At 35.5% G+C, this 25593-nt stretch overlaps 1 protein-coding gene across 2 annotated transcripts in view; it reads right to left on the reverse strand.

Annotated features, from left to right (window-relative positions):
• Positions 1 to 25593, reverse strand: part of LOC131161483 (uncharacterized) — a 140134-nt gene that overhangs the window by 14265 nt on the left and 100276 nt on the right. Inside the window, exons 26-37 of one of the 2 annotated variants that reach the window (XR_009138483.1) lie at positions 25469 to 25587; positions 25310 to 25382; positions 25056 to 25175; positions 23923 to 23991; positions 23644 to 23814; positions 23487 to 23534; positions 23214 to 23355; positions 22770 to 22867; positions 2617 to 2761; positions 2442 to 2530; positions 2261 to 2371; positions 1980 to 2068 (exon numbers count right to left, since the gene is read on the reverse strand). Coding sequence is in view for 1 of the 2 variants with exons in the window: in XM_058117273.1 (XP_057973256.1) it covers positions 2261 to 2371; positions 2442 to 2530; positions 2617 to 2761; positions 22770 to 22867; positions 23214 to 23355; positions 23487 to 23534; positions 23644 to 23814; positions 23923 to 23991; positions 25056 to 25175; positions 25310 to 25382; positions 25469 to 25587 (1185 nt within the window). In the remaining variant the exon portion in view is untranslated. The remainder of the gene's footprint in view (positions 1 to 1979; positions 2069 to 2260; positions 2372 to 2441; positions 2531 to 2616; positions 2762 to 22769; positions 22868 to 23213; positions 23356 to 23486; positions 23535 to 23643; positions 23815 to 23922; positions 23992 to 25055; positions 25176 to 25309; positions 25383 to 25468; positions 25588 to 25593) is intronic. The other variant, XM_058117273.1, reaches the window with a different exon arrangement.

Raw genomic sequence — 25593 nt, forward strand, 5'->3', positions numbered from 1 at the left:
AACGGAAATTAGTAATAAAGCATGGAATTCTTTGTGAAACTTTAGAAATGGTTAACAAACATAATAATATAAGTTTTAGGACTAATATATTACAAATTAAATACATCTTTTGTATGAGATGGAAAAGTTGTAAAATAGTATGTGTATCAAACATGTTTGTAAGATAATGTACATTAAACATATTCAGTTAATACAAATGAAATTCATAAATCATTTAAATATAATTTATTATACAAATAATGATAATTTAAACATGAATGGTTAAATAAAATGTTACTGTAAGTTTATTTTTTTATATAATTTCAAAAGCACTTGTAATAATATTTCGTTTCGATAAAATAAATAAAATAGATTAAAAGAGAAATTTCAGTTCACTCCTAAATCTCTCATTTGAATTCCGATGAAATTTCATTGTATAGATAAAATTTTGATAAGTTTCGTTAAAATTTTGAGATTTCTTTAAATTTTGGATGATTCGCTGAGATTTCGACGGAAATTATGCAAGGCGGAAATTGATTGCCATTTCGATTTCGAGGGTGATGGAAATCAGAAATTTCGATAGAAATTTCAATAATTTCGTGGAAATTTAAAACCATGGTTGGAGGTCCATGGTACAATCCCTAGTTGCATTATCAACAATTGAGTCAGAGTATATGGCAGTCGCTGAAGCTGCCAAGGAAGCTTTGTGGCTTACAGGATTGGTCAAGGAGCTAGGTATCCAACAAGGTGGGGTTCAAATGTGTTGTGATAGAGTGTCATTTATTTGGCAAAGAACCAGGTGTATCATGCGAAGACTAAGCACATAGATGTGAGGTTTCACAGGATCCGGGAATTGGCTTCTTCTGGTGAACTCTTGCTTGAGAAAGTTCACACTTTTGAGAATGCAGCAGACGTGTTGACAAAGTCTGTTACCATGGATAAGTTCAAGTATTGCTTGGACTTGCTTAATGTCTCCAGATGCTAGATGAGAGACATCCCAACCTATTGTCCCAGGTGGAGCTACAAGTCATGTTTTTGTTTTCTCCTAAGGGGTGTATATTCGCCAAGGTAGAGATTGTTGTAATATATGGCTCATATTTTGAGTGGAACACATGTACAAAGAAAACATGGTGGAAAAACAGAGAAGCTGGTTTGCTACAGGAAGAAACAGTCGACAACTTTGCAAAGTTATATCGACGGTTTGGTCTCGGGACTCAACCGTCGACGGTTTTGCACAGTTACTCAGCGCTGTATTTTCAAATTTTGAATTGTGAAGTTGAATTGTTTGGGTTTCGGGGGGAAAACCTCTGGGGTGTTGAAGAGGGTTATTATATATACAATGTTGCATGTTGTAACTCAAAGTCTTTGGACACAAGATAGTGAAAAATACAGCAGTTTGCTCCCGTGAGCATGGGCATTTGTGAACCACATAAATCCTTTGTGTCATTGTTTTGTTGCTTTCATATAATCTATGTGATTGTGTTTTTGTATTGTTCATCGTTGGTTACTGCATTGTGTGATTCAGTTTTCCGCTGCGCATTGATTTGCACAACACATAAGAAGGGATTCAATTCCTAACTTTTGAGCCTTTTCTTTTCATTGTCCTTTCCTTCATGATCTAAAGGGTGACTTAACCACACCTTCATTAGTATGAATCCCGAGAATATGGCAAAATGAGTATTGCATAAGCAAACCCAAATAATTAGCATATTTTTTCAAGTTCAGTTTACAATTTCTTTTATAAAAGAATGGAGAAATTTCATTAAGTTAAAACAAATGTACAAAGCATCTCCTCATAAAATAGAATAGGAAAGAGAAGCAAGAAGAAGAAAGAAAAAATCAAAAACATCTTATTAACAATGCCAATCTCACTGAAAACTTTGAAGCAATCAGATTAAAAGGCCTGAAGTGCCTTAAGAAACTCAACTCTATAGCAATGCAAAGGTAAGGGGCAATGACCACCCCTTGAAGATACAGGTTTAAAAGGAGATTGATCTTACAGATGAGGGCCTATCATTTATTTTTGCTTTCCTTGGCCTCTTTCAATTTGTCTCCAATTTGGGGAATGAACTTTTATAATTTTCATCATCTGAAAGCTTGAAGACACAAACCTACTTCACACCAGAAAGAGGGAAAAAAAAAAAATGGAAAGAAAACATAAACATAGTTGCTTGTGTGCAACTAAATCTAGGGTTGTTGCCACATCACATGCTTAGAGAAGACATAGCCATGTCTAAATAATTCATCTAGCATCTTATTTCTTAACTGTACTTATTCTCACCTGTAAAATAGCAGGACTTTTTTCTTCCTCGGCAGCAGCAATGACTGCCTCAACTCCTTCCAAATTATAAACATTGAATGCTCCAATAGCATAACCACCTTTTTCTGCATTCTGTTTATAAAAATATATTGTTAGGATTTGGATAAGTTAACTATGACATGTTTATCTTAGGAGTTCTTACAAGAAGGAGCTCTTTCGTTGATGAAAATCTGGCAGGACGGGCCCAACATTTCACGACTCTTGCCAGTGCATTGCTGTCACCAACATTACCTAATAGAGGTTCACTTATATGTCACGGATCAAAAATTACATTTTTATGAGAGCTATTAGCAAAAAATGTGGTAAAGTCAACTCACCTGGGAAAACAATATATGGAACGCCTGGATGTCTACTTTCAGGACCAAGCTGCCACAAGGGAACACCAGCTAGGGCTTGTCCAACTATTTTGGCCTGTTTTGCTTCTAGAGCTTTTGTAGCAAGGTCAGATGAGGTGATTCCACCCTAGGAAAATTTTATATAATAGTAAGCATATGCACAATATTCCTCCTCCAAGGAGGACACATCAATCACATAAACACAGTTCTCTTACATTCAGACAGTCAACAAGTAAAATATAAATTTACAAAGCCAAAAATAGGAGATAAACCATCACATAGATCATCCTGTAAAGGGCAAGCAATTGAAACCCCTCAAAAAAACTAAGGCAGAGTCTTTTTTTAATAAGAAAAAAAACTAGAATGAGAAATAGGAAAAGAATATACAAAACAGAGGATAAAAGTCCACTCATAAATAATAAAAAATAAAGGTGAAAAAAATAATACAATCAAGCGAAGCAAAGCAAGTAAAACTCAGCATACTAAATATCTCCAATCACTCTGAATGTTACTCACACTGACCTCTGCAAAAATGCTAGCCGCTAAAGTTCAGACCAAGGCAAGGCCTAGAATCCCACCTTATCCTAGAAAAAATGAAAGGGAAGAGTAACGTCCCTAAAGACCCTCAAGTCCCTCTGTAACCAAATGTACCACACCATTAACATTAAAGCATAATCTCATAAAATCCTACAATCGTTGTTTTGCTTGAATCCCCAAAATCTATTGACAAGCAACTCTTCTACAGTATTCAGGAAGACCCAATATCCTAACTGTAAAGGCTTGATTTGTCCTACAATTTAACAGCTTAAGCTTTTAGGTAGAGTGGAAATCAAATATGGTATCAAAACCATGGTTGCCAGCAGTATTCAGGAAGACCCAATATACTAACTGTAAGGGCTTGATTTGTCCTACAATTTAACAGCTTAAGCTTTTAGGTAGAGTGGAAATCAAATACGGTATCAAAACCATGGTTGCCAGCATGGTCTTAAATTTCCACGAAATCATTGAAATTTCCATTGAAATTTCTGCTTTCCATCACCCTTGAAATCAAAACGTAAGTTAATTTCCATCTTACAAAATTTCCCTCAAAATTTCAATGTATCATCTGAAATTTATCAAAACCTGACAAATTTAGTGAAACTTGTCGACATTTTAACTACGAAATTTTCTTGGGATTTAAATGTGAGATTTAAGCACAAAGTGAAATTTCTCTATTAATTTATCTTTTTTTTTTCTTTGGTTGAAGCCAATGATTACTATAATATAAGGGATTCTCATACTATATGAAAAAATAAACTTAGATATCAGCTACAACGCTTTATTTAACCAAAGATTATTACAAGGAATCCATAAACTATATGAACAATTAAGCTTAGATATTGGCCAAAACGTTTAATTTAACAATTTATATCTAAATTATATTTATTTCTATAATAGAGAATATTTAACTATTTATGAATTTCATTTAAATTACTGAATATGTCTAATATGAATATTAGACATCTAGGGCACCTTACATGCAACATAACTGACATTGATGTTCTTAATTTATAATATAATAGTTCTAGAATTTGCTTTACTATGTCTATTAACCATTTCTAAAGTTTCATAAAAGAATTCCAATCTTTATGACTAATTTACATTATTTTTTAAAATCTAAATTGAAATTTCCATATTTTTTAAGCTTCAAAATTTTAGTCAAAGTCGAAATTTGAGTCCTTGGTTGGCAGGCGGTCATGAGTTCAAGTCTTGTTGCTCGAACTATTGTTTGGTTGTTTAAAAAGCACCTTATTACCTATAATGGGTGTTTCATATCATGTGTTTATCTCTCCATATGCAATTGAGCTGCTTGTATGGCAGGAGTGTTAACACTTGTTATACCCGACCTAACCGCTTTAACTTTTAGGTAGAATGGACATCTAACACTAGCCAAAGTTTAAGATAAGATTCCACAACCTCCAATCATAAGGACAACACAGAATAAAAAAAAAAAATGCAGAATAGTCCCATACCTTTGCTTACACGGATCAAGCGACAAGCCTTATTTGTCCCTATAACTATAGAATTATTGGATATCTGTTGGCCTTTATTAGAGGCTGATCCTTAGGAGACTTACAGCTAACAAATTAGTCGATTTGTTAGCTATTTTTGGTTCCACGATCCTAGGGAATTTGGGTAGCATGTTACGCAATTCTGTAGATAGTCTTTCCTATTTTACTGCTTTCCATTTTAAATAGGATATTCTATTTTAAGTAGGTTGCAAATATCCTTAGTAATTAGATGAGAATTATCATCTTTTTAAAGGGAATGTAATCTTTTTCATAAGTTGTGGAATATTCAGTTTTCTTTTCCACATTTCAACATGGTATCAGAGCATCCTCTGAACCCTAATCTTCCCATATGACCAAATACGGAATGGCCACCAGCAGATGCAACTAGGGGTGAGCAAACGGTCGGTTCGGTTAAATTCGGGTAATTAACCGAATTAACCGAAAAATTCGGTTAAATAAAACCATTAACCGAACCGACCGAATTGACGATGGAAACCGAACCGACCCCGACCGAATTGCCCATTCGGGTAATTCGGTTAACCGATTTTAACCGAAATCATTTAAAATTAATTGTTAGAAATATAATACAATTATAAATTTTTTTTAAAACCAAATCTAACTTAATTAAATACCTTATTTATTAATTTTATTAATGAAAATAATATTTTACCGTAAAAACAAAGAATCAAAATATGTTAATTAAACTCCTTCATGCACTTGCATAAGCAAAATTTATATTCATAAATTATATTTAAAATCTAATTAATTAGTAATTCGGTTAACCGAAATTTTTTTACCCTTAACCGAACCGAAACCGATTAACCGAAATTTTGTGGAATTATAACCGAACCGACCGAACCGGGATTTTTACCCGAACCGAACCGACCAATTTTGGCCGGTTAATTCGGTTAATTCGGTTTTCACCGAATTTTGCTCACCCCTAGATGCGACTCCACCTCTTCAATCTCAGACATCACCACCAATCAGGAAGTCATGGTCTCAGGCAACAGCAGCAGTTCAGATAGCAACCTCATGCCCATTACAGGACACAAACTTAATGGGAATAACTATCTCCAATGGTCCCATTCCATGATGATGTTTATATGCAGAAAGGGAAAGGATGATTATCTCTCAGGAGTTGCAGCCCAACCAATCAAGGATGATGCAAAGTTCAAAACATGGAAATCAGAAAATAATAGAGATGCAGCTGGCACCTTAGCATAAACCATGCCAGCAAATTCACCCCATAAGTTTTGAAACCGAGAAAAATAATCTTGAATGAAGAGATCGCCCTGAGTGTAATTGGCAATCTCAAATTCCAACTGAAAAGGTCGGGCTATGTAGTCCTGATTATAAACTTTTTTCAAAAATTCTCATATACTTTTAGTAGTCTTGTACGGCCTCAGATATAAGACAATCTGAGGATCAACAGATCCTAAGATCCATGACATTACTCTAGCATCTTTGACCTTCCACTAAGCCAAATTAGGAAGCTCAGTTGGAGTCGGGTCACTACCATCAATATGACCCCATAACTCCTTTCCCATAACAAATACACGGAATTGAAATTCCCAAGTACCATAATTTTTACTCGTGAAGTGCACGCCACAAAAATCTGAGTTGGTAGTCATGATAACCGTAACACAACAATAAAAAATAAGACAAAAAATGCGAAAAACACCAACTAACAAAGCACAAACCACAAGCCCAATACATCACAAAAACAATTGACTTAAAATAACCCCCCTTGCTTAATACACTAGAAGCAGGTCAAAACCAGTCCAACCAGCAAAGCCCAAACAGCCCAACACAAAGAAAAAAAACCCAAAACAATTACCTGCCTAGAGAAGCAACCGTGTGTACAATACAATTGGTCTAGCACAACCAGCCACCCCAGATCAAGCCGACAGCCTCCAGGTCTCTCAGACAGCCACAAACTCACACCAAAATGTCTCTACAACACCACAATTATGCACAGAAACTACTGAACAAAATTCTCCTAAGAATGTCTTGGCAGCACCACCACCCAAAAATGTCTTAGCAACACCACAATGATGCCCAGACACTACCGATAGCCACAAAACTCACACCACAATGAACCTCTAGTGCCCAAAGATTGCCGAAACCAAAGAAAACTACCTAAGGTGACTCAACGACCCTCACAATCACGAAAGAAATTGACCTAGGAAACCTAATTCAATTTTTAGGCTCTGATACCATATCAATTGTATTGAATCCCTTCTTTGTGAGGGTTCTTCTCATTACATAGCAACGTTTGAGCTAATTACATGGCAGTTACATGGCAGCAACTAATTACATGGTAGTTACATGGCAACTAATTACATGGCAGTTACATGGCTGCAGCTACTTACATGACAGTTACATGGCTGCAGCTAATTACATGGCAGTTACAGCTATAATACAAGAATCATGCCATAGATAGATAGGCTAATTATAGGCTCATTATGGCTTGATATAAACTGACTGACATTATAATTCATTTACAATTTTTTATTTATACCAATTTTGAACGTAATACAAGAGTTGTAGATTTGGGATGTCACCTTTTTTCAGCAACAACCATATTACCTCAAATCTGAAATTCAGGGGAAGATTACACAGGAATTTCAGATTTGGGATATTGAAGAATTATCTCACCCTTCTACTGATTATGGCCCTTCTCACCGATCATAAATTTTTGAATATATTCCAACTACTGACTCCATTTCTTCTTCACGTGCCATCTTAGAATCTCCCATGAAACATCAGCATTTGGACACTATTCAACCAACAAAAAATGATGAGTTGATTACCTATTCACGAAGGGAAGGAACCAAAAGGAGATAGAACAACAAGCATCCCTTGAGCAAATACAAGAGTCTGATCTGAGCTCTAGATCAAGTGAAAATCCACCAAGTAACTCTAATCCCAAGACTTCCCATAATAAGTCAACTAATGATGATAGTGATTGTCCTATTGTTGTGAGAAAAGGTGTGAGATCATGCACAAAACACCCAATATACACTTTTGTGTCATATCAGGGGCTGTCATCGAATTATAGATCTTTTGTTGCCAACCTTGATAAAATCCAGGTTCCTAATAATAGACAAGAGGCTCTTGGTACACCTAAATGGAAGTCTGCTGTCTGGGAAGAAATTAGTGCACTAGAAAAGAATGGAACATGGGAGATCAAAGAATTACCAACTGGATAACGTCTAGTAGGTTGCAAATGGATATTCACTGTGAAATACAATGAAGATGGAAGTGTTTATTTATTCAAAGCTCGACTGGTAGCAAAGGGATTCACTCAATCATATGGAATCGACTACGTAGAGACATTTGCCCCTGTAGCCAAGTTAAATACAGTGCGGGTCCTCTTATCTTTTGCAACAAATTTAGATTGGCCTCCTCACCAACTAGATGTCAAGAATGCCTTCCTCAATGGAGACCTAGCTGAAGAAGTCTACATGCAAATTCGTACTGGATTCGAGATACAAGCTACACACAACAAAGTCTGCAAACTCAAAAGATCTTTATATGGGCTCAAGCAATCCCCAAGAGCCTGGTTCGAAAGATTCACAAAGGTAGTTAGGAGGTATGGCTATTCTCAATGTCAATAAGATCATACACTGTTTGTTAAATACTCTCCTGAAGGAAAAATTTCAATCCTCATTGTATATGTGGACGACATCATTCTAACGGGAGATTATGAGGAGGAAATGAGTAGTCTCAAAAGTCTTCTAGCTAAAGAATTCGAAATCAAGGACCTTGGGAATCTCAAATGCTTCCTAGGCATGGAAGTGGCACGGTCAAATAAGGGAATCTTTTGTCTCCCAAAGGAAATATGTTCTAGATCTTTTGAAAGAGACTGCGATGCTCGGATGCAAGCCAGCAAATACTCCTATGGATTCAACAACCAAAGTCGGAGCCAAGGAAGATAGCGCACCAGTGGATAAAGGCAAATATCAAAGACTAGTTGGAAAACTTATATATTTGTCTCACACCCAACCTGATATTCGCTTCTCTCTCAATATGGTGAGTCAATTCATGAACAATCCCAATGAAGAACATATGGAGGCAATTTATAGAATCCTACGATATCTGAAGCTAACACCAGGTAAAGGATTATTTTTTGAGAAGAATCAAACAAGAGATCTTGAAGTATTCAGTGATGCAAATTGGGCAGGATCAAAACATGATCGAAGTTCAACTTTTGGGTACTGCACATATGTGTGGGGAAACCTAGTTACATGGCAAAGCAATCAGTTGGGTCAAGAAGCAGTGCAGAAGCTGAATTCAGGGCAATGGCACACAGAATCTGTGAAGGAATATGACTAAGACGGCTTCTAAAGGAATTAAAGATTTCTAGTGAAGAACCCATGAAGATGTTCTATGACAATCAGTCAGCCATTGGCATTGCAAAGAACCCAGTGCATCATGATAGAACAAAACATGTGGACATTGATCAACATTTCATAAAATAACAAATAGAGGAAGGAATAATCAAGATGTTGTATGTGCCTACATGTCTCCAAACAGCTGATATCCTTACCAAGGCTCTGCCAAGAACAAATTTTGATGATTTGAGTTCCAAGCTGGGCCTAATCAATATTTACAGCCCAACTTGAGGGGGAGTGTAGAATTATTAGATATCTGTTAGCCTAAATTAGAGGCTGATCTTTAGGAGATTTACAGCTAACAAATCAGTTGATTTGTTAGCTATTTTTGGTTCCACGATCCTAGGGGATTTGGGCAACATGTTACCCGATTCTGTAGATAGTTTTTCCTATTTTACTGCTTTCCATTTTAAATAGGATATTCTATTTTCAGTAGGTTGTATATATCCCTAGTAATTAGATCAGAATTATCATCTATTTAAAGGAAATGTAATCCTTTTCATAAGTTAGTGGAATATTCAGTTTTCTTTTCCACATTTCAACAGTAACTATCAAAACACTAGATTCTCTTATCCAGAGAAAAGAGCACCTGCCACAAATCAAGAATTGACTTCAAAGAACTCAATTCATTCACCTTCCAACCATTAAGGTTGCAAAAGCACGATAAATTATAGGAAATCTTAGGGTCAGTTTAGGTGTGGAAAATAGTTTTTATTTTCTATTTGAATTTTTAAAAAGATTACAAAAAAAAAAAAAACTAATTTTCCACTTTTACAACATTTGTATGAAATAAATGAACAATAAAAAATTTTGGCACTATTTGCTTTGATGAAATAGTTTTATTTTTCATTTCTTTTTTTCAAATAATTACAAAAATACCACCTCGTTTTCCAATTTTCCCAATTTATATGGAAAATTTGGAAACCATCTTCTTACTATTTTCTAGAGTTCTAACCCGCATCTTGCATATGGGAGCATGAAATTTGGATCTTGAACTTAAATTTGTGTGGATTGTGTATTGAGTTTCTTCAAAATTTACACAAATCCAAATTCAAGTTTCAAAATCCATGAGATCCCAAATACTACCTTATATAATTTTTGAAAATTTTAAAAATAAGCTAAAATCTTTATAATTGTTTGGAAAACTAAAAAATAAAAATGGAAAAATATTCTCCACAACAAAATGGGCCCTTAGTCATCCCAACTATAGAAATTTGTAATACAAGCATCATGAATGGGGGAAGATTATATAACCACGGGAATGCATCAAAAAGTGGAGTAACCCTATAGAATACCAAACATTCCTATTGAGCCCATGTTTGCTTTTAATTGACTTATGCCAACGGGATTCATTTCTAACAGAAACTTCTACAACACCTTCCCTCGAAAGAGATTCTTGTACACTAAGCTTCCAATCCCTAATCTTTCTTTCGATCTAGGTTTCCTTGCAATCTCACAACCAACTAAAGATTTTTCCTATGACTCATCCAAGATTGAAGAAAATTTCTCATCAATTTTTTGGAGCCTACCTTATGCCAAAGGGCTTTAATTTATAAAGGAAAACACCACAACAACCTTCCTCTAAAAAATTTCCTTCTATACTCCTTTAGATCTAGGCTTCCTTACAACCTCCCAACTAACTAAAAGAACTTTCCTACCTCCCTTACCTGAGACAAAGAATATCTCTCATCATTTCAGTTTCCTCAAAGTTACTTCTAACAAGGATCCTAGAAAGTGACAACAAATAAATAGGAATAAAACACAGACAAGCTGGATTAAAAAGGTTCAACCACCAAAAACAAAATAGCTAAACTTCCACCATCTAACCTCTCAACAACTTGCTCTACATTAGGATCCCAAAAGAAGTAGGACAAATATTACCTCCAAAAGGAAGGTCTGAGTCATAGGCAACCAGCTAAAGAATTATAATGAAGAAATGTTCATAAAAAAAAAAGGGCAGCCTGGTGCACAAAGCTCCCGCGTATAAGGGGTCCAAGGAAGGGTGGACCACGATGGGTCTATATTATGCAGCCTCACCTTGCATTTTTGCAAGAGGTTGTTTCCATACCTCGAACCTGCGACAACTTTTTTATTGCACCTAAGCTCCCCTTCATAATTAAAAGATGTTCTAACTCAAATTTAATCCGACCAAGCTACAGTCAGAAAAATTAATCTTAAGGCCTAAAACAATCTCAAAAGGCTATAACACAGATAAAGCATCTTAAAACAGCTTAAGCTACCTTTTAAAAAAGGAATAATATTACTATTATCATAAAATTGGAGATGAGAAACAACCTCCTCCTCCCTACTCACAGAAATCTCCTTCAAAAGGACCCAAAGCATCACACCTCAATAGCATCCGACTCAAGATATCAACAAGTAAAATAAATGGAAAGGAAGACAAAGGATAATCTTGACATAAACACCTTGAACACAAAAACCAAGCTGTAGGTTGGCCATTAAAAATCACTCAAAATATAGAATTAAAACAACCCCTAATCCACTTCCTCCGTCTATCTTCAAATACTTCTAACTGAAAATCCTATCCAAATTCCCAACTCTAGGAGCCTAGGTAGACACAAATCTTGTCCATCCACCAAGCCCAAGTTTACTGCTTAATTTTGCATTTAGGAGTCTCTTTTTGGATGGATGCAAACTTTGGGAGGTGCTTGTTCTCTTCTTTTCAAGATTTTACTGCTCTGTAATCCATCGGATAGAAGTCTCTTTGTAGACTTGTCATTGTTTTTTTTTTTTTATTGAATACTTTTTGTATTCACTTTTTAAATAAATTCCTTATTCACTAAAATTTTAAAAATACAGTTCATGTACAAGCTGGTATAATAAAGCTTTAAATGATGATCTTAGATGTAGGGGACTTCCTTTGCCAAATAGCAGTCCAGCTTAGAGCCTTGATTAAGTCCTTCTTATTCAAAGATGGAATCCTACCACAATTCACCATTTTCCTTGTAGAGGATTCATGATAAAAGTCGAAGCAGACATCCTCTTTTTTCTTTCCTGACTGCTTTTTCATTTTCCAATCTTATGTTTGTCAAGTACGGGCAAGAAAGTGACTTGGAGTAAATGCCCACAGGTTAAAGTTATGCAGGAGCATACCTTGAAGAGGATTCATGATAAAAGTCGAAGCAGACATCCTCTTTTTTCTTTCCTGACTGCTTTTTCATTTTCCAATTTTAAGTTTGTCAAGTACGGGCAAGAAAGTGACTTGGAGTAAATGCCCACAGGTTAAAGTTATGCAGGAGCATACAAGCCAGCTTGTATCAGCAGGTATTGTGGGTCGGTGGGTGCTTTAAACCAAACAGATTAGATAGGAATGGGTTTAGAAATCCTGGGTTTTGAATTTCGATTATGGGTTATTTCTGCCTAAGATGAAGGTGTAATTGGGCTTAGGTAGAAAAGACAAAGTTTTGTTACAGTACAGATATGACCATCGTCTTAAATTTCCACGAAATGATTGAAATTTCCATCAAAATTTCCAGTTTCCGTCACCCTTGAAATCAAAATGGCAATCAATTTCCATCTTGCATAATTTCCATCAAATTCTCAACAAATCATCCGAAATTTATCAAAATCTCAAGATTTTAGTGAAACTTGTCGAAATATTAACTATGCAATGAAATTTTCCCTGAAATTCAAATGAGAGATTGAGGAGTGAAGTGAAATTTCTCTCTTATTTATTTTTATTGAAACAAAAGATTATTATAAGTGCTTTTGAAATTATATGAAAAAATAAACTTACAACAACATTTTATTTAATCATTCATATCTAAATTATCATTATTTGTATAATAAATAATATTTAAATGATTTATGAATTACATCCGTATTAACTAAATATGTTTAATGCACATTACCTTACAAAAACTTTTGATACACATACAATATTAGAACTTTTCCACCTCATACACAACATAGATATATTTAACTTGTAATATATTAGTCCTAAGACTTACATTATTATGTCTGTGAACCATTTGTAAGTTTCTCAAAGAATCCCATGTTTTACTACTGATTTCCGTTATTTTTTCAAATCGAAATTGACATTGAAATTGAAATTTCTATCAAAATGTCAGTACTTTTAGAACGTCAAAATTTGAGTCCAAATCGAAATTTAAGACCTTGGATACAGCCATGTGTGTGCACCAGATTTGGGTTGGGGTGTAACCTGCAACAATATTAGGGTTCGGGTGTAACCGACTGACTGCAGGGAGAAGCCTAGGAAAGGATTCCAGATCTGTGGTGAGAAGAAAAGGGGCAAATTATCAGCAGGAATAGGATGCAGTACACAGCACTGGTGATTGCATCAGCAATGGATGGACTCCAGCAGAGACCTGCTGCTGCTGGTGGCCTAAGAAAATAAATTAAAGGCATCACCCAGTACAGGAGTATCCTGCAGGGATTACAGCTCTTCCCAGAGGAGTGAAGGATGTGGATTATGGAGATGTTCTAAATATATTTGCACTCCATTATCTTCAGTGATGATGCTCAAGAACAGTGAGGCTGCATAGCAATCAGTGGAGATTTAGAGGCACGTGAGTGCTCATACATTGTGCATACTGCATAGCTTGAGGGTGCAGCTGGTTGGCAGGGTCTGATATGGGAGATGATATCAGTTTCAAGAACAAAGGCCTACACTCAAAAGAAAAAAAAAATTCTCCCTACATTATGTACAGTGGTCTAAGGCTGTCAATATCTATTTGACTGGCCTAGGCAAATCTAAACACTTGCTTCAAAATCTAGGACTAGTGATGACAGAAGGAAAGAAGTATGGCCTCAGGAACATTTGTTGATTGTCTCCCTAATCTGTCAGAAATCTTGTAGAAGTATGGGCTCAATGACTATAAAGGGAAGGAAGTATGGATAGGCAGCCATATTTGATGATTAAATTGTATAAAATACCAGTAGGTAGGTCAAGGAAACAAAACCAATGGACTTGGGTTTGAAAACACAAGAGGAATAGCAAGTACGATCCATCAAATTATAAATTCTGATATATTAGAATAAGCCCCAAGAACACTAACCCCACTGTTTGGTTTGCAGAATCAGGCCTGGAATGGAATCAGATTTAGGACTATGATTCCAATTCCTGAGGTTTGGTTTGTAGAATCAAGAGTGGCCTCATATTCTGGTCAGAATACTAATTCTATCAATTTAGGGAATGGTGATCCTGCCTTTAAACCAACAGGACCATTATAACCCTAAACAAATTCATTCATACCAAAATAGCCATCAATTAAACTACTTAAATCGTAATTCAAAAATACCCAAGCATCAAACGCAACACACTCATCTCTTCGCTCGGAGAACTAGTTCTTTGCTGCTGCTGTAACATGACCTCTCCAGTGGTGTTTAGTTCTCTGGCAACTCTTTCCCTTTCCTCTCTCTTCCGTCCCCTCTCAATCTTCAGCACCTTTAGTCAGATTTCTCAAGTGAGCTCTCTCTCCCTTGTGGCGCCATTGCCAAATGTCATTCCAAATCTAACATTTCTGATTTGGCACTGCCTATTCAGACATCACTGCATATGTTGACCTCCCTAGACCTCCAATCAGCTACATCTTTCAGAATCTGCAATGGATTTGAGCCCTTCTTTGAGCTTTTCAAGCAAGGATTTGAACCTCAGATTATGATAGGTTTGACAGGGGAGAGAGTGTTTTGTGGAGCTTTTCATTGGGATTGAGACTTCCAACCCAGAATTTTTTATGCCTGGATTGATGATAAAAATTTATTTAGAATTGAATAGTAAAAGAAGTGAACTTTTCTTTATGATGATGGTGGTATGTGCAGATTGGAAGCGAAAATGCGAAATATGGCCAGAGGGCTGCATGCCAGCATGAGTAGGAAAGAGTGATAATGAGAATTGGGAGTTCATTTTATGGAATTTTTTAAAAAAAATTGAAATTGGATTAAAGTTATATAATTGAATGATTTAAAAAATAAATAATTTGTAGGGATATTTTTGGAAATTGATTTTTTTAAAATACTTATCAAGCTTCAACACTCCCCTGCACATGCAGCCCAACAGCTCGTGGACAGAAAAAGTTGTTAAATAACACCCATTATAGGGAATATATAATTTTTAAAGCACCACACAATAAACCCAGGCAACAAGACGAGAACCCAAGACCTCCTGGTAACTAACTCTGATACCATGTTAGATTAACACTTCACCTAAAAACTTAAGCTGTTAGGTTGTGGGCCAAACATGTATATCAAGCTTCAACAGATTTATTTTTCATTCCATTCCACTAACAATATAGGAATACCAAGCACAGGAATAGAATTGAAACTGTGATTCCAACAGTAATTCTATGTGACTAACCAAATGCAGTACTTGCATTTCAACACTTCCAGCCTTGATTCCTTTCCTGCTTTGATTCCTTTCCTGCCTAAATTCTGCTCCGAAATCCAAACAGGGGGTAAGGGAAATAGAGAGAGATATTAGTGGCAAAGTCAGATCATCGAGTGTAGAAATGCAATGGTGAAGGATATGAAGAGTGCTACTCAACCCACACTTACAAGAATTTTGCCCACACATTATAGTAAACCAAATGGAAAGGGAAATTTTTTGTTGTCCTCTTCATTATCTAGACTAATACATGCATACATACATACATACATATATATGTATATATATAGGTACATAAGAGTTTAGGGCATTAAATGTGCCTAGGAGAATGACTATTACCAAATGGAAAGAGAAAATCATGATGTCTTAGACTCGAAAGAATCTCATAATGAGCTTTGGAACTAGACACATGAATGAACTTGGCATAATAAAACTTGGACTCAGGAAATGACATACATGACTAGACCATAATAATGACGCCCAATGTTTTAAAAGGCTCGCCTCAAGGCAAGGCATACCTAAAATGTCTTGAGGTTCAATCTAAAATACCAAATCCCAAAAAAGCGAACACATTACACACTGAGGCTTATGAATTTGAACAAAAGGCACGCCTTTTACACCTTTTTAGTTGAGGCTCATGCATTTTGGCAAGTTTGATGTGGCTAGAAAATTTTAATTCCATGTTTATATCAAAGGAATGTTATAATATGAGTTGATTTCTAAAGCTCTTAAACCTCAACCTTTTCAATATAATTGAGAGTTGTATCCTAGATCTTGAAAATAATTTGAACTTTGTAATGTTAAAATTATCTCGTCTTGATTTGCACAATGAATTCAAGTTAGCAATTAGAATGGTCAGCAAGTAATTTGCAAGTTATATTTTATTTTTCTTTACATTATATTAATAAAAAAAGGCCATACCCTGTGCACAAGGCTCCTACTTTGAGTGGGGTCTGGGAGAGGTGGATGTCGGCAAGCCTTACCCCCATCTTTACATTATATTATGATTTTATTAATTTTTTCTTTATTTTTAAAATATAAGTAATTTATTTGCATATGTTTATCCAAAAACAAAATTCTCAAAAGGCTTATGCCCCAGTGCCTTAAGGTTTATGCCTCACCTCTTAAGGGTTAAAACGCCTCGCCTCACGCCTTCGACTTTTAAAACATTGATGACACCTAGATAACATAATTGCGACTTCCAAGGCTATTAGTGCACTGACTTCTAGAGAATATTGACCGATGCCTTGCTGGTTGAGCAGTGCATCAACATGATGTCATCCTATAGACATGGATTCTAGAAATTACTCTCATGTCCATCTATGTTCACTCACCATTGGACACCTCTTTAGCTTTTTCTCCTCGCAAGGTAAGAGTTCGGGTCGCCAAGTTTTACCAAGACATCATGGACATTAGCCTTCATAGTTTAACTTCTTTCTGCTGTCAAATTTCTCCTGCTTGAACTAATTATTTGCAACCTTCTCAATCTTTTACTTGTCGCAATCTTGTTGAACACCTTTCCAATGAGAAAACCACAGCTCTGATACCACTTTGTCAGGCCACAAGAACCACTCACACAACAATGCAAGGCAAAGGCACAACTGCACAGATTAACAAAAATAGCACAACTGCAAGATAAGGAATTTATGTGATCTACACACTACAACTAGGCCTATGTCCATAGAAAGAGCAAATTCACCATCAAGAGGAAGCGCAATACAACAATAGAGCTTAATGCTTCTCTCCACATAAATTGTGAAAAAAACAGTGTTTTAACAACCCAACCGGACCGGCCAGTCAAAATAGTTAAACTGGGACCCAGCTCATCCTTCGGTCTGGTTCTTATCAAAATTTAACTTTGTCAAAACTGGAAAAACCAGCCAAACCGGATGAACCCAGCGAACTGCACAGAACTGGGGTCATGGGAGACTCTTCATTTTTTTTTATTGATCATGATTTGTTGAGAGCAAAGTTTAGAAAGAGAGAGAGACTACGAGCTCCAGTAATACCATTTTTTTCCAGATTATGATTTGTCAAGAGAAAATTTTAGAGAGAAAGAGTGAGAGTCGCAGAAAATGGCAGCAAATAATTCATCCAACTTCATTGTGCTAGGCTGACAACACAGGTTCGCAGCAACCAGCTTTGCGTTTGCTATTAGTTATCACTGCAAAATCTACTATGGGAAGGGAAGAATGAGGAGGGAGAGGGAGAACAGTGAGCTGTGGCTTGAAAGAACAGAAAGGGGAGGGGACAGGAAATTGAACACCACTCAAAACAAGAATTAGAAATCAAATAAACTACCGTAAATATATGCCATTATAATTAGAAAGGGTTTTGAGACTTGGGATGTATACTATTTATAATAATAGAGCTGTAGCTAGGGACTAGGGAGTCTTGGGACTTGTGATCACTGTTTACAGGTTTTGGCTTTATATCGTAATTAAAGGTATAAAAGGTTCTTTAGAAAAGGAATGGCCACTCAAGATAGAAATTAAATAAATATTATAATAAAAATATAAACTTCAAATACAAAGTAATGGAGACGGTTCTTTGGAATCTAACCCGCGGTACAAGGGTAAAAATCAACCCACAGCACTAGACATGTAAAAGAGATGCCTGAAAAGTATATTAATATATATCGAACCAAAGCAGTTGAACCGGTTGGACCACCTGAACCTGGAACTGGATGGCCATCTGGTTCGCCTTCCGATCCAGGTTTAAGAACATTGGAAAAAAACTCGCAACATTTTCTAATCAAAGAAAAGAAAGCAGCAGGAAGAACACACATTCAGCCCCTTGCATGAACCTCTCATTCTTTGGTTCAAACTTACAATTCACAAACCCACCATACACATGACCATGTTACACTTCTTCTTTCATAGACCCAACATGCATAATGGCCAACATATTAAATAACCCATGCAGCACAAGTTATACATTTTTACTAAAGCCAAGAAAATAACTTTGAAATTAGCCAATCATGCTTGCCTAGGAACAAAGCCACCCATTTATGCATGCAAACTCAATTCAACTTTGACCTGAAAATAAAAGAAGCTGTCAACCATACCCACGCATTAAGCTTGACCAAGCAGCCAAACATCATGCATGCATAGGCCCTTGAAAAATTGCCACCAAACTTGCAAGCATTAATATCACTCAAAAAAAAACATGCAAGAAAACTAGCCAACCAATCCCATGTAATGAGAAAGCCCACACATGGTGCCCAAAAAAAAAAGGTGGGTCTCACCCATGGTTTTAAATATACGCCGCGACAGTTACATAACGCCGTTACGTAACGGTTTTTTGGGTTACCGAAACCATTACACACTGCGAAATTGGTGGGAAGAAAAATCACAGCCATAGTGGCCATTACAAACCGCGACCGTTACGTAAAGGCCACTATGGCCGTTACGTAATTGCTACAGGACTGTTACACCAAAAAATTATTTTATTTTTTACTTTTTCTTCTCACTTTTTCCCTCTCTTTCATATATCATTATCAATATACCTAGTGGCAAGTGGGGGAAAAGATTATAATGAGGATGACAATGATACAAAATTTACTGTTTCTTTAAATACTAACAATAGATGCATTAATTAACAATTTGAAAATACTAACTTGTTAGGGAAATATTTTATTTTGATAATATTAGTAATGTGATATTTATGTTCTATATTTTTCAACTTCAACCTTCTTTCTTTTCTAGCTATTTTATATTTATATTATTCGTATGTCATATGTGCCTAATAGATTAATGGAGTGTATAATGAATTTTGTTTTATTAATTAATTTAGCACACATAAGAATTTATCACAGATAAGAACAATGAGAAGTTAGACGGCTTAAACTTAGAATTGTAAATGAGAAAAACCAAATAGAAGTTAGAACTGTTAAAGAAAGATGGTGAAGATACTTTAGCAAGTTGTTTAATGAAAACCAAATAGAAAGCTTAAACTTAGAATTGTCAAATGAGGAAAAGATTAAAAATACAAAATTTGAGTTAACAAAGTTCAGTTTGCACTAAAAAAAAGATGAAAAATGGGAAAGCTATGGGACCAAATAACATCCCAATTGAAGTTTGGAAATGCTTAGGTGATAACGGAATTATATGGTTAACTAATTTATTTAATACAATTATAAAAACTAAGAAGATGCCGGATGAATAGAGGAAAAGCACTTTAATACCTATATACAAAAATAAAGGAGATATTCAAAATTGTAATAACTATTGTGGAATTAAACTTATAAGTCATACGATGAAACTATGGGAAAGGGTAGTTGAACAAAGATTAAGGTTAGAAATGAAGGTCTCATAAAATCAATTTGGTTTTATTCTTGGGAGATCAACCGCAAAAGCTATATATCTTTTAAGAAGATTAATGGAAAAGTTTAGGGAAAATAAGAGGGATTTGCATATGATATTTATTGACCTTGAGAAAGCATATGATCAGATACCTAGGGAAGTTCTATGGTGGGTTTTAGAAAAAAAGGGTGTATGTAGTAGGTATACTGATGTCATTAAGGATATGTACAAAGGAGTAAAGACTAGTGTAAGGACTATAGATATAGAAACTAGAGAATTTCCAATCATCACGGGTATACATCAAGGCTCGGCTTTGAATCCTTATCTTTTTGCTTTAGTGATGGACCAATTGAATAATAGTATTCAAAAGGAGATTCTATGGTGTATGTTTTTTGCAAATGACATTATATTAATTGATGAAACTAGGGATGGAGTAGAGGCTGAGTTAGAATTATGGAGAGAAGCTTTGGAATTTAGAGGCTTTGGGATAAGTAGAAATAAGACAGAATATATGAAATGTAATTTTAGTAATGATAGGAGGAATATTGGAGACAAAGTTAAACTTTATGATGAAGAAATAAATAGCACTTGTAGATTTCGATACCTTGGATCTATTATGCAAGTTGAAGGAGAAATTGAAGATGATGTAATGCATAGAGTTAAAGCAAGTTGGGTAAAATAGAGAAGTGCTTCAAGTGTGCTCTGTGATCAACCCTTAAAAGTGAAAGGGAAGTTTTATAAGACAGCTATAAGACCAACTATGCTATATGGATCGGAATGTTGGGCTACGAAGAAACATATATCCAAAAAGTAAAAGTTTCCAAGATGAGAATGCTTAGATGGATGAGTGGTATAACATTGAAAGATAAATTAAGGAATAAACATATTCGTGGTAAGTTAGGTGTAGCTCCTATAGAAGATAAGGGAGGGACGACTCAGATAGTATGGACATTTGCAACGTAGGCCACATAGTGCACCAGTGAGGAAGAGTGAGTTAGTTATTGTGGGGGGCAGTAGAAGGGGTAGGGGTAGACCTAAAATAACTTGGGAGGAGATAGTGAGTAAGGATTTAATATCCCTGAATCTATCAAAAGAAATGGTACATGATCGCATAAATTAGCGGAAAAGGATTCATATGGCCGACCCCACCTAGTAAGACTTAAGGCTTGGTTTTGTTGTTGTTGTTGTTGTTATTTTGAAAACAATGAGAAGTATAAATACATGCACACACGTACTTTTTCTATCAATGGTGGTTTAAAACAAATGTAAGCTTGTTACCTTTACCAAATAACTTAGTTACACGAACTAAAGGATCCAAAATACACTAAAACTCTTTCTAAGAATGGCTAAAAGCTTAAAACGTACAAGTACGCTAAAATGCACAAGGTTGTGCGTGCTTCAAAAAATTTCACGGCCGTTACACCCCTTTCCCGTTATGTAACATCCGCTACTCCCGCTTCCCATTACATCTATTATCATTATGTTATGCTACCCGCTACCGCGATTTAAAACCATGGTCTCACCACATGGTTCCAAACCAGCAAACCTAAATGAGCTTGTTGAATTTAAACTCTCATTTGGAAATATTCTAGAACATTTTGGTGTTTTCAAAAAAAATTTCCCAAAAACCACCTTTAATTCCATTTTATTTCCATCATGAACTTCCATTCATATGTTCAAGAAGCAAAAGCTTGTTTTCTTTGCAAAAGGGATGTTTCCCAGCATTTTTTCTCCACAAAAGGGAAGTTCTTAGAAAAAAAAACTGAGATTTCCCTATTAGAAGATAACATTCCAAATGTCCTTTCTATGCCTAGTGCTTCAATGGATCAAATACGAACAGAGACATGACCAGTGACATACCTGAAATGGGGCTATGATATCCTAAAGCTTTATATAGGCACCTAACAAACTGAATTGGAAACCAAAATATCATGTTAAATGGGAAACCAAATCAAAACACAAAATCCCTAATACTTATCCTACATTATTCCCATAAATTAAAAACTACGGAAAAATTCCAAATGTCCTCAATAATTAGAGATTGGTTAAGATTTACTTTCAAATGGTTGTCATCATGAAAACATCCCAATAGACAAAATAAGTTAAAAAGCATTTTTCTCCTTCCAAAATCCAAAAAACCAAAGCCCTAGCCCACGTCTATGTCGTTTGTAGGCAACCTTATTCTCTACTCATAAGAATTGTCAAACATCAATGGGTTTATCTCTAGGTCATCTATCAATTACAAACAAAGAGGGAATTTTTCAAGAAACATGTTCATGGAAGCCCAATAAAAGGTTACATATAAATCAACCCTAGTATTATTTTCAAAAAAAAAAAAATTATCTTAATCATTTCCTCATAGATGCACCAAGGTCTTTCAAGAACCATGAAGCTTCTTACCATAACCCCCACAACCCTAATCCAAAAAGGAATGATGTCTTTAAGAGTTCAATCCAATGATGCCAACCAAGCCAGAGTAAAGACTCCATAAGATGGCAGCTTCTTATAGTTGAGAAAACAAATGGGCTTTTCTAACTTTTAAGCTGATAGACATAAGCAGCCTTCATAACAGTATTCTTATAAAGCATTTCTCTAGTCTTTGCATTTCTCTACGCAAAAGTCTGTATTAGATCGTCACCTTCAAAGGATAACCAACAACCTAAAAAGCAGGGGAGAGAACAAGTGATAGATATAAGGAATGTTTTAGTTTTATGGCTCCCACCCAGGCTGGAAGGAAAGGGGGAAGGGTCCTGCATCAAAGGGACATCAGGACATCAATAGAGTTTTCTAGTAGATATGTTTCCATTAGCATGATTCTTTAATTTTGAACAAGAAAAATAACTACATTTTCCCTATATATTGGCAGTACTAGATGCTTTGCATACAGACACAATGCAGCACTAAATACAATGACAATACTAGAAAAGGGTACGAAGTAGAAGAACTCTGAAACTTCATATTCAGTTGTCCTATTTATAAAAATTAAAGAAAAAAAAAAGAAGCTTGGCTAGAAGTACACCTTTGCAAGAATATAACGAGGTCTTGCTCTAATCTGCTTAACTATTTCCACCAATGCAGAGCTCACCTTGAAATTGATCTCCAAACTCTCAGAAGGAGCTGCAAAATTGAGCAATGAAGAAATTTAATTTGAAAAAGAGAAGCAGAATATTTGATTCCTGAGAACTAGCAGTAGCTCATCCCTACATCTGCTTTCATCCACCAGACTTTAAGCAGTTGCCCTCGGGCACTGCTTATAAAGATAAACAATATCATTCGAATATTTCAATATAAATTAAAAGAAAAAGGTGTTGAGGTGTTCTCAAACATTAACCAATATTACTCAAATATAATAAATCGAGTTGAGTTGTTTTTCTTAAGAATGAAAGGAACTTATTAAATCTGAAATGCAATGTACAATCAATATCAGAAAAAAATGCTACCAAACAAAGAAGGGAAGACTAACATTTTCCCACAATAAGCTCTCGACTGGTCATTATTAGAGTGTCTTTTTGAGACTTCAGAAAAACATCTGCCATTTCAGTTGTTCGATTGATTTCCTCCTCCCTCTCTTGGGATGACTTCATGGTGACTTTATCAACAGAAATCTATAACAAGGAGAATTTAGATACTTCAAGCTAGCAATAGAATTTGCAGGTAAGAAAACTGATCTGCAACATGATATCATCTCACTTATGAGAAAAGATGAGTCAAAAGTTAAATTCACAATCTTTATCACCTCAATGGTTCTTAAATTATTGCCACATTGCTTTTTAAGCTCTTCAACCTGTGGACATTTAAGTGTGAATTAAATTCCAAGAAACAGAAGATAAAAAGAAAACCAACATTAGGGGAAATGGAACTAAAGAGAAAGCCTTAGAGGTCATCACTTCAACCTGTTTTGTTGTTTTTGGAACATATGACCCCACCACTATAAGTCCACCATTCTTTTCTTTGTTTATTCCTAAATCTTTTGGTAAAATTGGATCTTTTTGGACAATTCCAATACGAGCAGAAACAAAACTAGCAGCAGTTCGGCATAAGAAACGTTTTCCCTTCAACTCAGCCTGTCAATTGAATACATGCACATAGAAAATTAAACAAAAACTTGGTAATTTCACAGAAACACATGCTAAAAAGAACAAACTCTTTAACAGAAATATGAGAATACATACCTGGATCATTCCAGCTGCAAACACAGCCATGTCTCTCTCACTTGCTGCATTAACTATGCATGTTGACCCCTGTTTAACCCAATAGGAAAATATAAATATAACTTCCACTGTATCATAGTAAATTACCCAGTGAAAGTTCAGCGAAAATAGACATGTGGGGATCGAGATGCACTAGCATTGTGCATGCAAATGTATGTTCCCACTGTCCGACATCTTCCATATACACAGTGAAATTAAAAATATAAGCCTTGATGAACTTAAAAAACTGTTGCAGCAGTATCTACTAAAACAATTTAACAAAAACACATGAAAAATGCAGGCACATCTGTGTCACAACAAAAATACCCCACGGAAAGCTTTGAAGTCAAAAAAAATTAAACCTAAGAGTTAGGTTCTAAATTTAGATTTCAACTAAAATTTCTAGGCTTCGAAAATACAGAATTTTTTATGGAAATTTCAAATTTAATTAATTCTGATTTCAATTTTTAAAATGTTGGAAAATTAGTATTAAAACAGGGTAACTTTTACGAAACTTTCAGAAATTGTCAATCGATGTAATGACACATGATTTAATACGAAATATTGTGAAGGAATTACATAAATGGCAAGTTATAGGATGCAAGAACTGTAAATTGTGGTAATTTCAAAAGAAAATTTTATAAGAGGAAATTAGCCTCATTTTCCATTTTAAAAGGTGGTAGAAGAGGAAATTTCAATGGAAATTTTGACAGTTTCATGGAAACTTACAACCATGCTTAAGAGGACTAAAGCACATTAGGTTTATACAGAAAGATAGTGATGTTGAGTAGTTCCCTAAGGTATCCCAACAGCGCACTTCATTCAACATGGTAAATGTAATGAACCACTCAAATGCAATAATTAATGTAGCAAATGTGGGTAGCTAGTCCAGACAAACTGCTGCCTCCAGCGTTGCCATAGCAGGAATAATTGACAAGCAATCACAAAATAGGAGCTAATAAAGTAATTGAATAGCAAAAACTATGCCTCTACAAACATATAATGTACCATGTATAGGAAAACACCAATGGAGCAATACATATACAAACATAAATGAAGACAGGCAGGCAAATATTAACTAAATAAAGGTGCATGCATTAGTATATCATCCGTACCTTTGGCAAACTGCAAAGATACTCATAAACAGCATCTGGTCCACCTTTCCTTAAAAGTTGGATAGAAATAGATGCGACGCTGCTGGCAGGAACACGGCCTGCTGTTTTCTCCTCCACCCACTAAGGTTCAAATGAAGAACATTACATTGTTGCAATTATATCTAACCTCAGTGCAGTATGCATGAAGCATTAAGTTTTTAGGTCAGTATGCATGAAGCATTAAGTTTTTAGATCAATAATATAGAAAGCAACACCTCACGGAGGTTTGAAGATTTATAGCCGAAAGCAGCATCTTTAGCAAACTCAGTTTCTCCTGCAGGGACAAGGCTGTAGACAGAAAGGCCCATAAGCAACATGTGCGCTCAGCACATCCAACAAGATTCAAGGTTAATCCAAGAAAAAGAAATTAATACCAGTCAGAATCAGCAACATAGTGTACATCATCAATAGTATAACGACCTCCTTGAAGAAAAAAGGGGCAAAGGATCCATGCATCCATCTCACCCAGTACAGAAACAGCCGCATCTGGTTCCTGGAC

This window comes from Malania oleifera, chromosome 8, assembly GCF_029873635.1.
Source record: "Malania oleifera isolate guangnan ecotype guangnan chromosome 8, ASM2987363v1, whole genome shotgun sequence".
Taxonomy (NCBI): Eukaryota; Viridiplantae; Streptophyta; class Magnoliopsida; order Santalales; family Ximeniaceae; genus Malania; species Malania oleifera.